Below are 15792 nucleotides of genomic sequence, written 5' to 3'. Positions count from 1 at the left end.
ATGAGCACTGGCACTGTGTGCACAAGGAGTTCATCAATGATGATTGTGCAGGTTCAAGCAGACTTAGGAGAACTGCTCACACCCTGAGGTGTTCTTCAACACCTCGGATACAATCTCACAAGCCAGAGATGAACAGACACACTGCCACAACCATCTCAGCAGAAGCAATGCTGGTGCAGGAGTATGGTCAGACTCAAAGGAGGAGCCTTTGAAGTCCCATTGCTCGTATCACAACGCACATCACACACTAAACAAGGCTTGTCATCTGCTATGAATGCAGTGCTATGCATTGACAGAGAGCACCCAGGTTCCCCACACTCCCCAGAATAGCAACCAGTTGTAAATTGCTGTGCAACTGATGTTTTCATGACTTGTGGCAGCTACCCCCAGCCACTCTTTCACTGTCTGATGCAGCCCTGTAAGTCAACAGCGTGCGACTCTAAAACAGTGACGTCACTGCACTGTCTGGCTAAAACACAAATAAACCTGTCATTATTTTTTCCTGTTTTGTAATAGAGTCCAAGTAACAAAAATTAAATATAAGGAAGTTTATCAGTCTCCATCTCTTCTCTTTCTATGAATGCCATCACATTCAAAACCTTACAGTTGAATTCTTGTAAGATTTCTAGTGGAAAGTATGTGTCCTGCTAGTAACTTCAGAACAGGATTAATTTGCACTGGAATCAAAAGCTCTACTGTAAAAACCTCCTCATTATCCCTCTTCCTTTGTAAGTTGCTCCTAAAGCTGAACCAGAAAAGGGAAAAGTTCTTTTTGCTACAGAAATGTCCAGCAGCAACAGAACATACAGAATATGGAACAACACCTGTAGTTTCAAGAAAGAGTGAGTGATGCTAACCAGAGCAACACAGAAAACACTAAGCAGGGCAAGGCTTGTCTGTGACTGCTGTGAAGCTTTTAGTTTTTAAATCTTGATAATCTGCCTTAATCCACTCTCACTTTTTAAAGCAGCAATGCAGTTAAGAAGCACTCTGCCTTCCCTCATTACCTCCTGCAGCTTGATCTCATCTGGCTGGAGGATGCTGAGGACACCGCTGCTCCGGATCTCGGGAAGATCTTGCCATAAGTTGAACCTGGAGTTGGAATTCCTCAGCAAACTGATTTGTGGTGGAGCTTTGTTTTCGGTTGTACTTGAAGGCTCTGCTTCAGACGGGGTTTCCTCGCTGGGTGAAGTCTCCTCAGGGTCTGTCTGTGAATCCTGCAGTCGCCTGGTTTCAATCTCCTCGCGTGTAGACTTATCTCGATATTCCTGGTACAAGAGCCCTAGGAAGGAACATAACAGGTCTGAGAGGTGACAGCTGAACAAGAGAGTAGAAAAGTGTTATGGGAAAAGCAATTGCTTTGTTCACCTCAGCGGAGGTGAGAGAGATCCCTTCCGTGCGGAGCAAAAAGCCAATTATGGCATTCCTACTTCAGCCAGAAGTGAAAACTATAAATGGAAGGCCATTCCTATATCTACAGTGTTGTCAGCAACCTGCTCTACAAAACATTTAGTAACACAGTCAGAGGAATCTGATCAATCAGAAGACCTAAAAGAAGCGTTCATCATTTGCCAGGCTTTTAATTGCCTTTTAAAGCTTGATTTTCTCTTATATTACTATGTTACAAGTTATATAGGTTGATATGCATGTTTAAATGTGTGTCTGGAAAAGTAATACTGCCTACATTGAAACCACTTTAAAGGAGCAATTTGATGGCAATGAAAATCCTTAATGAGGAAACACTGAGCTGCTGTTAAGGCAGGTGAAGCTTTAGGACAAGAAGCTACAGTTAATAGTTTGTTTTGGTATTGACCTTGTGGTTAGCCTTGGAGACGTTGCTTAATATCCCTCTGCCTTCCTTTTTGGTTTTTATGATGATTGAAGATACAAAATTAACATTCAAAAGGTACCTGAATGTTACATCACTAAGGAACAGGGTCTGAATTGACACCACCTGGCAGTACATCAATCACAGGAGGTGGCTTCTGAGTTTCAATTACTAACTTCAGGAGTAGATGAAACAACTGAAATTTGCTCCCACCCCTGATTTCAACTGACAGCACAAAAAAGGTAGGACTCCTGAAATTCCTTGGTCATCTTTAGAACATCCTTTGTCTCTCTGAGGGCTTTTGAACTGTCCCATTTCTCTTTCTGAACCATCTGTAGGACCCAGAATTTTAACTGCTTGAATACAAAATGTGATTTAGAAGATACGTGAAGACAAGAAAACATGAACATGCTCTGAGTCACTCTCCTCCCTTACTGAAATTGGAGAAGCACAATTACATTATGTCACTTGGTTTATGCTTGAATTTTAAAGTGTAACATGAATGAATAAAAAGTCTTTGATGTTAAAAGGAACACCCTACATAATTTATTTTGTCTGAATCGCTAGAGGTTAAATTTATCTGGTCACATGCATTCACAATATTTGATCTCAGAAGCAGATTTTGTGTGTAATAAGGTGAGAGACAACGGGGTCAGGAGTTTGTCTAGGGAGGGCAGAAATGTAGATGCTGCTGCCTATTAAAACTCTGGACCCATATCCACGAGGCTCTGTACCAGTCACTGCTAAAACTACATGGGAAATATGCTGGGGAAAAGCACAGACACAAGGACAGCGTTGCTGCAGTCTGCGAGTGTATCCTGTTATCTGTTCTTCCTGGAAAGATGTTCAACACTGGATTAAAATAGCAATAAGGGGAGCTGTGCCTAGGAAACCATATAGTCTTCTGTTAGCTTCCTACACAATGCTGAGCAGAGGAGACTTCCCCTGAAGTTTTGCATGCTGCTGCTACTTATGTAATTTCTCTCTGCGTCAACGAGGCTTATATGGCTTTCCCAAGCATCACTGCCTGCTCTTCAGCGTCAGGGAGGGTGCTGGGGATGTAGCAGGGTGGAAAGGCTCCTTCAGGAAAGAGTGGAGAGCCTGAGAAATGGGAGTTGCTTTCAGCGGTACTGATCTGCAGGCTCAGCCTGTGCTCAGGGCGCTGGGGCAGCACAGCACTGGGTCCTTCTGCCCCACAGAGAGCAGGACAGGCTGGGCAGTGATACCCTGCAGGAGCGTGGGCAGTGCTCCACTCAAGGGAAAATACGCTGGGAAGCTGAGGTGAAATCTATTTTACTCATATTGGAGATACTTACACTGCAGTGTTGACTGTACAGCCATGTTGTGCTGGTGGGTCTGCCTTGCAAGTCAGAGGATATTTTGTGTAAGGGGGATTTAGGGCCCCTTGTGCAGATCTGGAGAGCAGCTCTTTAAAAAAACATCCTCAAGACTATTTCCCCCTTGCTTTTAAGGAAACAAAACGCAGACAATGAAACTCGATTTTGTTTCCAGGTTCCCTGACTGCCCAAGAGATAAGACCTATGGAGCCATCAGTGGCAGGCAAAGGCAAATACAGACATGGAGAGATCTGACTGACGAAGCTCATCCAGAAATGACAGCAAGGGAAATAAAGAGAGACTGGCTGAAGCTCTACCACAGACAGCAATATGGAGAGAAAGCAGGAAAGTGGTACCAGAAGGAAGACAAAAGGCAGGTAGGGAAATGTTTTAGGCAGAAGCGTAGGAAGAAACAAGGAAGGCTGTGCTAGCAAGAATAAGAGATATTCCCACTTTCTTGGTCTAAAAGGTCTATCCATATGTCAGTAAAGAGGTTACAATGGGTAGAGAAGTGACTTAGATGAGAGAGAGCGAGACAGAAGCTGTGCCAAAGCCTCATCCAGACGGAGCAGGAGATGGCCACAGCACAGGATAGGTAACAGATGCAAGGTCAGGGAACAGGGTCTTGACATGTTGACAGGAGAACAATACATCTGGGAACTGACTGTGTAGAAAGAAGGTGTTGAATGTGACTCAGAGGATATAATGATTTAGTAAATGCTTACGTTTAATTAAGTGAACAAGTACAAAATGTCAGAGACCTGTACCACCTCCATTCATTCCTTATTGTCCCAACTGTCCTTACTGTGACCTGTGGTCTGTGGTCAGACCATGAGTTTGGTGTTAATTATTGACTTTAGTGTTTAAGGCTGACCTTCCTAATGTGTGTTTACATAGTTTTTATAGTACATAACAGACTTTTCCCTTTCTGTTTATTCCATCTGATTTCGCTGTCACAGTCTCCCTTTCCCAGCTCTCTCAAAACCTGGGAGGGTAATTGAAAAACTAGTTACTAATTGTGGAAATCCTTGCCTTAGAGAGTTAGCAGCACTCTTAAAGTAAACGTTATTACATTGAAAGCTATGTGAAATCTCAGGAGGCCCAGAGACGTTTTCTCTGAAATTCTCTGCTCCAGTTTCAGGCAAAAAGTCCACTAATGCCTCAAAGGCAGGAGGGAGGGAAGGGAGCCAGCGTTCTCCAGCCATTTGATGTGACATCTCTGCTGGGGACAAGCGTTGCATCTCTGGTTGTCAAAACCCTGTCTCCTCCATCAGGGTCAAAACAGACCTACTTGCAGTTACACTGATGTGTGCAGAGCTTTTGCACACCTTCCCTCTGACACACAGCACACAAAAATACATATGAATAGAGCAACTGGGTTCCTTTGAAATCCTGCTGGCTTTAGTATTTTTATCTCACCTCTTAGCTGCACAGTCCCAGTAAACTGACAACGTTTTGACACGTCTCCCTTGGGAGATTAGTACCTACACAGCCAAAAGCAGGTAACAGATCTGGTAACACGCATGCAAATTGTTCACCACTTTCCTCCAGAAGGCCCCAGACTCAGCTGGTTTTTCTGACAGACGCTGGCAAGCTGCTGGCTTCACACCAGCCTCCTTCCCCAGCACTGTCCCAGTGGCATCAGGTACAGCAAGAACCAGTCTTGCCTGCCACAACCTGACAGCAAACAGCAAAGACACCAAACAGCGTGAGAAGCCTCCTCATTCGTGCCAGGGAGGTTTGCTTTGCCGCTCGTGAGAGTTATCTCCCCGATTTTCCCATGCTAAGTGCTGCATTCCTGCCCTCTAGATTAAAGTGTGTTTGTTTCATTTCCTGGAACTGAGCAGAATTGTTTAAAAACAAAGCTTCTATATTCCCACCACAAAACCTGCCCTAGGACGGGGTTTTACTTTGCCATTGCCCAAATCCCGCTGAGGAAAGTCACAATTCTGATGGGGGAAATAAAAGAAACAAGCTGTGAAGGTCCTCTCTGCATGCCACAAAATATAATAATAATTAAAAAAAAAAGAGAAATAAACCACAAGAGCAAAAGCGTGACAGTCCTCTCCTCCACAACCACCCAGATAACCTCAACCCTGTGTTTTTAGAGACCACAAATGATAAAATCACTTACTCCTCTCCTGCAAGTGCTATGCCAGTGGCTGTTACATCGAATAGATGCGAACCCCGTGCATGCAACCAATGTCCGACAGGACGAGTGACACAATACTTTAGTCTTATGTCTTTTGAGTACACAAAATCATATTTTACCAGGAAGTTTGGGGTAGCCTGAACGATTAATTGCTTCGTAATTACAAGAAGCAATCGTTGTTTATGAACGGGAGTCAGGCTGCTCAGCAACTGCATTAATCTCCTGCCAGGCAGCGCACAAACCTGATGCCCCTAAAGACGGCAAAAGGCCACGACAGTGATGTTTGACAGCGACAGCTCGGAGGTTCCCAGCACGGACAGGGAGCTGGGGTCCCGCAGCACAGCCGCGCCCGAGGCCCCCCGGCCGCACACCGCGTGGGTTCAGGTCTGGTGTGGGGGCCCAGGGGTGGGTTTGGGAGCTCAGGGAGAGGCGGCCGGCTGGGCGGAGGGCACCCGTCGGGGCTGCTGCGCCGCCGGCGGGGCGGGAGCGGGACGAGCGGCGAAGTTGTGTGAGGGCGCAGCGGCGGCCGGACAGCCCGCCCGGCTCCCCCCGGCACGGCTCCTTACCGATGTGCTCGATGAGGTTCCTCCACGAGTCGGCCGTCATGGGGTGTGCGGGCGGCGGCTCGGCGGTGCCGGCGGGGGTCTCCTCAGCGGCGGCGGGGGGGTTCCTGCGGGAGGCGGACGGGAGCCCTCAGAGCCGCGGCGGAAAGGCGGCGGGACAGCGGCCCCTCCGCCCGCCCGCGCCCTTCGCTCCCCCGCCCTCAGCCCCCCCTCACCTGCCGGGCTGTCCCGCCGAGCCGTCCTGGTCGAGGGCGCAGGCGGCGCTCAGGGCCGCGGCCAGCAGCTCCATGGCCGGCGGCGGCAGGGGGCTGCCCAGCAGCTCCGGCGGCGGCGGCGGCGTTGCGGGGCTGGGGGAGCCCGGGCGGTTGCCACGGTAACGGGGGTAGGAAGGCAGCAGCCTGCGCGGGAGGGAGAGGGGAATTGCGGCCGCCCCCGGGGCACCCCCGCAGCCCCCCGAGACCCTCTGAGCCCCGAAACCCCCTCAGAGCCTCTGCTTAGACACCCCCCACCCGAGACGCTGTGCCCCCAAGCCCCCTCAGAGCCTCACCGCTCCCCTCAGAGCTTCTCCTCAGACGCCCCCCCAGGCGTCCCCATGGCCCTCCCCCAAAATCTCTAGAGAGCCCCCTCAAATCCCCTCAGAGCCTCCCCTCAGACCCTCCGTCAGGCATCCACAGGGGCTCCCCACCAAAATCCCCTCAGAGCCTTCCGAAACCTCTTCAGCGACCCCCTCTGGCTCTCCCGCCAAAACCCCCACGCAGCTCCCTCAGAGCCTCCCCTCAGACCCCCCTCAGAGCCTCCCCACAGATTTTCCTCACAGAGACCCCCTCAAACTCCCCTCAGAGCCTCTTCTCGGGCTCCCACAAACCCCTCAGAGGCCCCCAGCCTCTTGCAGCCCCTCTCCTCGTTCCCAGATTTCCTCCGAGGCTCCACGGAGCTCTGCCAAATCCCAGCGGAGCTCCCTCAGCCTTCCCCAAATCCCTCCCGAGACCCCTCAGAGTCCGGCAGAGTTCCCAGCCCCGCTCCCTCGGAGCCCCTCAAACTCAGCCCTCTGAGCGCCCACCTGACCCCAGAGTTCCCCCACAGCCTCTCAGAGCCCCCTCTGCACACCCTTTCAGCGCCTCCAAAATCTTTTCCGAGCCCCCATAGACCCCTCAGGTGTCGTTGCTCCCCTCTCAGAGCCCCCAGCCCCTGCCCGGCACCCCAGCCCGCAGAGACCTCCTCAGCCCCCCGGCTCCCCTCCAGCGCTCCGGCACAGGTCCCTCCTCCGCCGGGAGGATGACTCCCTCCTCCCCAGGAGCCCCCCCAAAAGGCAGCAATCCCTGCCCCAGGGCCCCCCCACCTTCACAGGCACCCCTACCTCCATCCCCTCTGCGCTCCTGCACAGAGGTTGCTTCCTCAGATGCAGGGAAGCCCTTTTTCCATCCCCTCCCTTCTCCCCAGCAAGGCACCCTCCCCCAGCGAGCACCCACACACCCCATCCCACCCCATGCACCGGCCCCAGCCCTTTTACTCCATGCACGGCCACCCCACAGCGGGCAGGGGTCCTGCCCTGGCACTGACCTGTCCTCCCTCAGCCCCGGGGCGCAGCGCTGCCCCCCATCCCCTGCACCTCTCTGCCTATGTGCGCCTGGCGCCGGCTTTGAGGGAGAAAAAGGGGTGGGAGAGGGGGGCTCTCCTGAACTGCTTCCAGATCTGGTGCATATGGTGCATTTCTTCTCCAGGGGCGAAACCCTGAGATGGAGGAATGTAACTGGGAAACTCAGCCTAATCCCTCCTGCCGGGAAGTGCACCCCTGATTACCCCACAGGATTGGCCGCTATCTGCCTCTCCTCCTCCGGCGGGGCTTCGCACCCGATCGCTCATTTCTCCCGTCTCCCTTTCCTTAGCGCCGCTACTTCCATAAGGATATATTGCCTCGTTTAGGCAGTAAGTATCTCAATGATCTGTATCTCTCTTCGTTCAGGTAATTGTTTTTCCGCCTCAGGGATAAATCCTCTTGAGCTCCAGAGTACGGTTACACCCTCGGATCAGCTGGAGTGCTTGTGGACAGGTTGGGTGCAGCTCTTCCCTACACGTTAATAACTCTCGGCAAAAAAAACGTCATCTGCACCACATTGCAACCGAGGAGTTAACAGAGGGAAAGTGCTCAGCTATTCCTTGTGCTCGCTTTCTCCCTGTTGCATAAATAACCGTGATTTTTCTGTACATGGTAAGGTAATTTATGTAACAGCATAAAATCTGTGTATTGGTCTGTATGTGTAAAACGGTTTCCTTTTAAACATTTTTATATTGGTTTTGCTAAATCATATGCCAGGATAGCTTCTAATCAGTACATGATGTTATGTCCAGAAAAAGTCCTTCAGCTTATGTGAACTAGATCTTGATCTGGCACACTGGAAAGCTCAGTCATTAAGTCATTAAGAAGCAGAATGGGAAAGAAAAACAGCTGGAAATGTCATTGAAGGCTCAGAGAAGGCTGTGAGTCCAGTTCATGTCCAGTCCCGGAGCAGGAGGTTGGAAGGACCAGACAACCGAAAGGAAATACCAGGGTGAGGGTGAGAGCTGGAGCCTGCCTTGTGCTTAGAGAGGAGGAGGAGAGCCTGAGAGCTGGGGCTGAGACTGTCACTGGGTAGATGGTCAATATGGGATGACAGTGGGTTATCACCATTAAACGCTGGGGATTAGGGGGTTTAGGGAGAGAGGTGAGTGAGGGGGCGGCTAAAACCTTGTGGAAGGGATAAAGCAGCAGAGACTCTGCCTAACGACTGATGTTTTGGTGGTTTGCCGCTAGGGCAGGAATATTGTCAAGGGTTTTAGTGAGTGGGTGGGATGCTAAAAAGCTTCTTTCTTAGAAAAGAAGTGATCTTTAGTTATCCTGAAATCTGGAAAACCAGATATGCTGTTTACTCTTTTCTAAAGGGAAGGGCCAAGAGCAGTGGGGAGTTCTCTCTCATATGCAAAGGGAAATCAGTGCATAAGCTCTTACTGACACTGCTAGGATGAATATATATCTAAATATAACTTTTGAGTGTATTTACTAAGGAAAAAAACTCTTTCAGAAGTATGCTTTAAGAGTTTAACAGATTCTAACCCCTCACATTGCTTCACTCCGAAGGTTAAATATGTTGCAAATTGAAATTTCTTTTTAGAAAAAGTGCCTGGGTCATGCTATGAAAAACTTGCAGAAATAGAAAGCATCTTTTCATGATCCTATAACTGTCTGGTAATTTGATCCTGCCTGTCTTCCATTTCCTTCATTTCTTCCGACATAATTTCACTTTTGGTCCAAGATGAAAATCTGAAAATGTCACTGGAAGTACTAACGATAATAAAAACATCGGAAGCTCTGAAGAGGTGAGAACACCAGCTGCGAGTGAAATGCCCCCTGTGGCCATGGGAGGCCGCAGCTCGTATGTTCCTGTCTCAGAGAGCTCTTCCACTGAGTAGCAATGACCACTACTCTACTTTTCCTTCCTTTAGAACTTTTTCCTTTCTTAATTGCAATTTGGTCTTTCAAAGATGTTGTTCTTTCCTCCTTTCCAGCTTTATTCTTGTACTTTACGTTGACATACAGAGGATGGCCAGAAACAGAACGAGTGCGTGAGAAATGCTTTTTCTCTCAAGTGAAGTGACAGAGTGTTCCCAGTACTCTTGGGACTGGAATAAAAAGTGATATTTAGCAAGATGGAGATATTTTTGTCCTACAAAATGTCCTGGGATTTTCTAAATCGTGCTTTTCTGTTTGGAGACAAAACAAAGCTTTTAAAGTTTGTCGTGCAAACTAAAGGCAGGCAAACAAGTGATTCTGTCACAGGGGTCTGGTGACTGGGATATTCATGCTGGTCACAGAGGATCCAGGTCAGAGTCACGGCTGTGTCATTCCCTCACATCCCACATGCCTGTTCCAGGGTAGGTCAGTCTGTCTTCCTGCAGCTGCTCTGCTTTCTCTGGTCACTGGGAAAGGTGCTTCAACCTGGCAAATGCTTATTCACCAAATACCAAATACCAGTTTAGGTCAGTCAATACCGAACTATTTATGTGGAGCAGCTCCAACATAACTGCCCCTTTCTTCCTCCCTAGTTCCACAGTTGCTAGGACTTTGCATGCAGTTTAAGCTGATCTAGCTGCTCAATTCCACTTCTCCCTTGACCCCCTGAGGCAGATTTCTACCTCTGCTGTTATGCCAGCACTCACTCAAGTTTGTCTCGTTCTCAGTGAACAGGTTTGGGCAGCTAAACTCATGGAAAATGATTCATTTTTTTTGGTAGAACCAGCTTTGTGTGTATGGTGTCACTACAGGGCGAGCTCAAAGCGAGTGCCAGCAGAGCAGAGGTGGCAGACGTGCAGATGGATGGCAGGACCGTGGCACTGCCACCTTGGATCCTTTCACACTGCTGTGGAACAGCAGGCTCAGGCCTGGAGAAGTTCCTACTCCACCTAATCTTAACCATCGGGTAGGAGTTTGGAGGAGGTTTTCTTTTTTTCTCTCACTGTAAGAAAGAAGAATTTGATGCAGAGCCCAAAAAGCTTTCCCCCAGTTATCAAAATCAGTACAATCTCCTGATGACAAACCAGTTTTCTCACCAAAATCCCTTCAATTCATCCTAAAATTCCCTGTCCAGTTGTAGGGGGGAAAAAAGAATCTGATTACTAGAATAACAAAGCAACCAGTTGAAAATCCTATCCCAGCACTGCACAAGCAGTGCTGCATGCCCTGTGCTCTTGTTGGTGACAGAAGTCCCACAGTGCCCCAACAGACCAAATCCCAGTTCTGCCTCTGGAATCCTTAGGGTCCCGAAGCACACAGGCACTGGCAAAGCTCCCTGGTGGCCATGCTCTGTTGCCACAGGGCAGGACCATGGCTCAGCTCCCTGTGGGCAAAGGGAAGTGGGTTTGTTGCAGAGAAGGGGTTCGTGTGCTTCCAGACTGTTCCCAGCTTCACTGTGCTGCTGTTGGAAAAGATTCTAAAGGTTGGCTGACCTGGTCCATGGTTGTGTTAAAATGTGATAATTGGTGTGAGTTTATAATTAGTTTATTACCATTATCTCATTTAAGTTGTGCTTGGGGGATGAATTTCCAATCTTGGTTTGTATTTTCCGGCACTAGTAATTTTGAAAAATGAGTAATCATTTGAATTAAGGTTTATTATGTGCATTTCAACTCAAAAGCAATCCTTAGAATAAAGCTGTGCAAAGACCCTTGTTTTCAAATTAAATTGAAATGCATTTTTAAAATGTTCTCTTGTAGCAATTTTTAGAAATTAGACCTTCTCTTCTAGAAACTAAAAAGAGAAGAGGCAGTCCAGCAAATCGTATTCATGAAAAATTCCCCAAACCCTTCTAGTCAGTGGGAGTTTCACACCAAGAAAGGCCACAAGATGAGGTAAGAAGCACTGTTTTAATCTGAACTAACCAAATTTATGGAGAAGTGTGAAGTTAATAATAGATTTGAATAATGTTATACCTAGTCAAGGATATTTTCATACCTCAGGTTCATTCAGATTCCCTCTGTTCATGTGTGGTTTTTAGCAGTGATTTTGGCAATGGGTGTGTCTGTGCAGTTTTTGTTCCTGATTATGACTTTTTAACGGTAGATAAGCAGAACTCCTCATCCCCAGTATTTTTAGATCCTAAAGGATAAGAGCATATCTGTTCTCCTGAACCTCCTTAAGCTCTCATCAAAATACTTCAGTTATATCTGTTGGGGCTTACCAATAAGTAAAAATGTTCAGAAATTTCATTTATAAGATCCTTACCTTTAGGTGCTTCTAACCTTTTGGTGCTCATAATTATCAGGGTTATCTTTTTACTTACTGACCATTTGCCATAGACAAGTTAGTTTTTTATATATTAAAAGCAGTTAACAATTTATTAGACTTAGGAAAACATTATTGGATCACTACTAAAGGAAAACAGAAAACCTGTTGTTTTGTCCTTCCAAAAGCTGTGGTTTCTGTTGATATGCAAGTTGAGATTTTGAGGCTTTCCAGGATTGTGTTTTTGCCAGACTTAAGAAAATCCATAGCATTTAGGCCCTTTTCCACTCTCTGCAATAAACACAAGCTTCAGACTTAGAGTGTAGCACCTAAAATCCCTGGGCTGCTGCCCATGGAGAGAACACATCCTCTGCCGTGGGCTGAGACAATCATTTCTGATACTGGAGCTGTAAAAGCTGCCTGGTCCAGTTCCAGGCTCTGTGAATGAAGGCCTCTTTAGGTACAAATAAATATTTACAAATAAATATATAAACATACAAATAAAGACCTTTCTGCGGTATCCTCAGTGATCCTTGTGCTGGATCCAGTCAGTATGATGGGAAAACTACTTGACTGAAAAACAGAAGGGGCAAGACTCAAGCATGGGGAGGAAGAGGTCTACTTCTGGACCAGGAGACTGCTGTGAAGAGAGGAACTCACACACAGCTGGAGGCTTCAGGAAATGGTGAGTTGGAAAAGGCTGTAAAATTTGGCACTGGAGCTGGGAGGAGGGGTGGGATAATAAGATTGTATGAGCAGCCAAAGGGTGAAGAGCCTGGAGAACAACAGGACACTGAGATGTGAGCTGCAGGAGGGAAGAGAGAGGACTAATGTGCCTGAGGAACAGCAGGCTGAGGAAATTGTGTGGGGAATTACAAGGTGAAGCTGATAGAAAAGGAGTGAAACGAGGAGATTGACTGAGGAGCTGAGGAGTCCAGCTGAAGCAGATCAGACTGGGAGACATGGAGGGCAAAGCCTGGATCTTGCACAGTAATGAAAACATGACTAGCTCAAGAACCTGGCAAGCAGGGACTGTGTGGAATAGAGGGGCAGACTGGGATTGGGATCTCCTTTGGCTGCATGCTGGAAGGATGCTTCATTAGAACCGTGTATGTTATTGCTTGCTACTCTGTGTGATCCTGTGAAATATGAGATGTTGACAGTAATGACATTTTAATACCTACAGAGGCTATTTTTACTGGAAATTTACTAGTTTTTAAAATACTTCTCCCTGCAAATACAGTTGCCCTTAGACTGTTTAAGATGCAGATTGCACAGAAAGGGATAGAAAAAAAAAATCTGTCTCTATTCATTTACCTCTAAAAGAAGCAAAACGTTGTAGAGCGATGAGATGTAAAGATTTGCTCAACAGGTGTTTGCACCAGCTATTGCTGACTTCACCACTTGCATATTGAAGCACCATTGGCAGCACAGAGAAGAACTGACTGTAAGAAATGCATTTCATAAGCAGAAGGAAACTGCACAAGTTTCTAAGGCCTTTTGCAATCCAGCTCCCTGCCTCTCCAAAGGTTTTTCCTACTTTTCTGGTTAAATCAGGCTATAAAAGGAGTGCCCTCTGCTGCCCAGGACCAAGAGTGCTGGGCTAAGGGATGGTAACCCACACTCACAGGAGCACCTTTCAGAGTGCTATGCTATCTCACATGTGTACTGTTCCTCTCTAATACGTGTTTGCATGAATTCAAACAGGTTGGATTCCCTCTTGCTGCTGAAGGTGACTAGCTGTATTCACTGTGGTAGTACTTCCATTCTTTGAGCTCAGATCAAACATAATCAAATGATTTTTAGATGACCCTTGTTTCTCTGAATGGGACGTTTCATAAGCAGCGTAAAGAAACAGTTTGCTCTGCACTGGGAGACCCGTGATCTCACCATGAGCTTTGCAAAGTGAAATTTCACACTGAATTTCTCTTCCAATGTATCTCGTGGCCCATAATAAAAACATATCATTTTTGGAATCTGACTCGGTGGGAAATGGTAGGTAAATAATGCAGTCATGCTGCTAAAATATCTGTATTGTACTAGAAAGGAAGAAAAGTGAACATCCTATTAGCTGACAATATAAGGTAGACACTGATTAGTGAGTCTCCTTTCTAGGGTCTGCAATGACTAATTTTCTGGTCTCTGTGGGAGCTGCTTTCAGCTGGCAGTTGTGGATGGACACTGTGGGTGGATGTTTCTCTGTGGTGGCTTTCTGTGATCTCAGTCTGGAGCTGGCAGGACTGCTCACTGTGGGCAAGAGCAGCTTTTGTTGAGTTCAGTTCCTTCCAGGGCCTTGGCTCGGGTTGCTCTGGAAAGCAGGGGTTGTGCTGGGAGCTCAGCACTGAGATGCTCAGGGCAGGTCTGGTCATGGTGGGGGTTCAGATCTTTGTACAATGTGGAAGGCTGAGAGGGAGCCCTGGGGTGTTGTGGAGAACTCTAGAGTGCTTAGAGGGAGTTGGAGGTGGCACAGGAAAAAGATCATGGGGGGAAAAGCCACTTGAGCATAAAAATGCTCTTAGGAAGTATTTTATGGAGGGTGCGTGGCAGATTTTGGAACACCAGCAATAATGTTTGAGGAATCTTGTTTTCAAACATCAGTGTTCTGAGATCACTGAATTACTACTACTACTCTCAGAGCTTTGAAAGACACATAGATTTGAATCAAAGTCTGTGACAATTCCTTTTCCTGAGCTGTTTACTACGTTCCCCAGCTGTGTTTACCTCCTGCCCTGAATTATGCAGCATGGTTGTATGTGAAGTGACATCCCTACCTGTGAAGAACCCATTTGTGTCAGACCTGCTGGTTATCTTCATGCAAGGAGAAGGGATTGTGCCTGCCCAGCCCTAGCATTTAGATGGTTGCTGTGGGATGCTGCTGACTCTGAAGAGATGCAGCACTGCTGCCCCGCTTGCCCTCGGGGTGGTTCACTCCTCAGAACTCCATGGAGCTTTCCAGAGCTGACCAGAACTGCCAGCTTCTGCTTTCAGAAGAATGCTTTATTCTTCTGATTTATTCTTCTGGGGAGAGATTAAATGCATGTCTTGAGACTAGTGATAATATTTTTGATGTCTTATCTGCATAATGGCCTTTTTTCCAATAGGAGGGAGATAATAGGAATTACTGTAAGTAATGGTAACGTTCTTAGGCTCCTGCAGGCTTCCCCAATGCAGGTTTCTAGTGGTTCTGTTATAAATTACAGTTGACCTTTGGAGAAGGGCAGAGGACATGGGTTGAGTTTGAGCTGGAACTCTGGTTTCATTCTCTGTCAAATGTCTGTGCTCAGTCTCAAGAGAGCATCGATGCCGCTCAGCAGCACTGCCTGCTTTTAGCAGACACGTGACTTAGAACCTGTACTGACCTGTCAAGCTCTGCACAGCATCATCTTCGATAAACCTGACTCCCAGCACAGGCTCATTGTTTCCAGCTCCAGGGAGAATCAGGATTTGCACATTTCAGAGCTGCCTAAGTGCCGGTGTCAGGATGTCAGACACTGACTGTGACGATTATGCCGCGAGGAGAGGAAGACAGATGGGTTTGACATCACAGCAGACTGTGGCTGTCTATTTTCATCTGCTCAGTTTACGGCCAAAGGGCAATCAGTTTTAGCCAAAGCAATTAATTTATTTAAATCCAACTTGACGTTTGGCTAAAATTGTTTTACTGGAGTCCTCTCCGTAAGGAAAGGTGCCAAGGCACTAGACACCAACACAGCTGGTGTGGCATGATGCATACACCCTCAGAGGACAGGGGCTTAGTGCTTCCAGCCTGATCTTCCACAGTACCAGCAGGGACTATCTCACAGCTGTACACACCAGAGGTGAGTAGCTGGAGAGGGAGTCTGGGAGAATACCTCAGTCATATATGAAAATGTAAGGCCAGGTACATGCTCCTCTCTCTAGCTGGCTGCAGTGGCAATAGAGCAGGGCTGAGGGTAGATTTATGGGATGGATGTACCTTTACAGGTTGTGGGATCAGGGCCTTTTCCTGGACATTGGTTGTTGAGGGATTTAAAACAAAAAGGGCTCCCTCACTGAAAGCCTCTGTTGCTTCTCAGTTCTTCAAAGTAAACAGCAAACAGAAAGTCAGAATACCGTAGAAAACATCTTTGTAGCTACTTCTTCAGCTATAAAATCCTGTTTTCCATGTGGAGTTGTAT

General features: G+C 47.4%; 1 protein-coding gene and 1 long non-coding RNA gene across 3 annotated transcripts in view; one reads left to right on the top strand and one right to left on the bottom strand.

Annotated features, from left to right (window-relative positions):
• The window catches only part of NGEF (neuronal guanine nucleotide exchange factor), a 50888-nt gene that overhangs the window by 19918 nt on the left and 15178 nt on the right, over positions 1-15792 (bottom strand). The window contains exons 4-6 of the mRNA XM_017826216.1: positions 6096-6278; positions 5884-5987; positions 1008-1282 (exon numbers count right to left, since the gene is read on the bottom strand). Coding sequence (XP_017681705.1) covers positions 1008-1282; positions 5884-5987; positions 6096-6278 — 562 coding nt within the window. The remainder of the gene's footprint in view (positions 1-1007; positions 1283-5883; positions 5988-6095; positions 6279-15792) is intronic.
• LOC108502853 overlaps positions 7556-15792 on the top strand; it is a 33770-nt gene continuing 25533 nt past the window's right edge. Inside the window, exons 1-4 of one of the 2 annotated variants that reach the window (XR_001876640.1) lie at positions 7556-7806; positions 10180-10334; positions 11159-11262; positions 12163-12320. This is a non-coding gene — a long non-coding RNA (uncharacterized LOC108502853). Of the gene's footprint in view, positions 7807-10179; positions 10335-11127; positions 11263-12162; positions 12321-15792 lie in introns of both variants that reach the window. The other variant, XR_001876641.1, reaches the window with a different exon arrangement.

The sequence above is a fragment of the Lepidothrix coronata genome, unplaced genomic scaffold (genome assembly GCF_001604755.1).
Source record: "Lepidothrix coronata isolate B3197 unplaced genomic scaffold, Lepidothrix_coronata-1.0 Scaffold125, whole genome shotgun sequence".
In the NCBI taxonomy this organism is placed as follows: Eukaryota; Metazoa; Chordata; class Aves; order Passeriformes; family Pipridae; genus Lepidothrix; species Lepidothrix coronata.
This window is presented reverse-complemented; position numbering and strand designations above follow the sequence as displayed.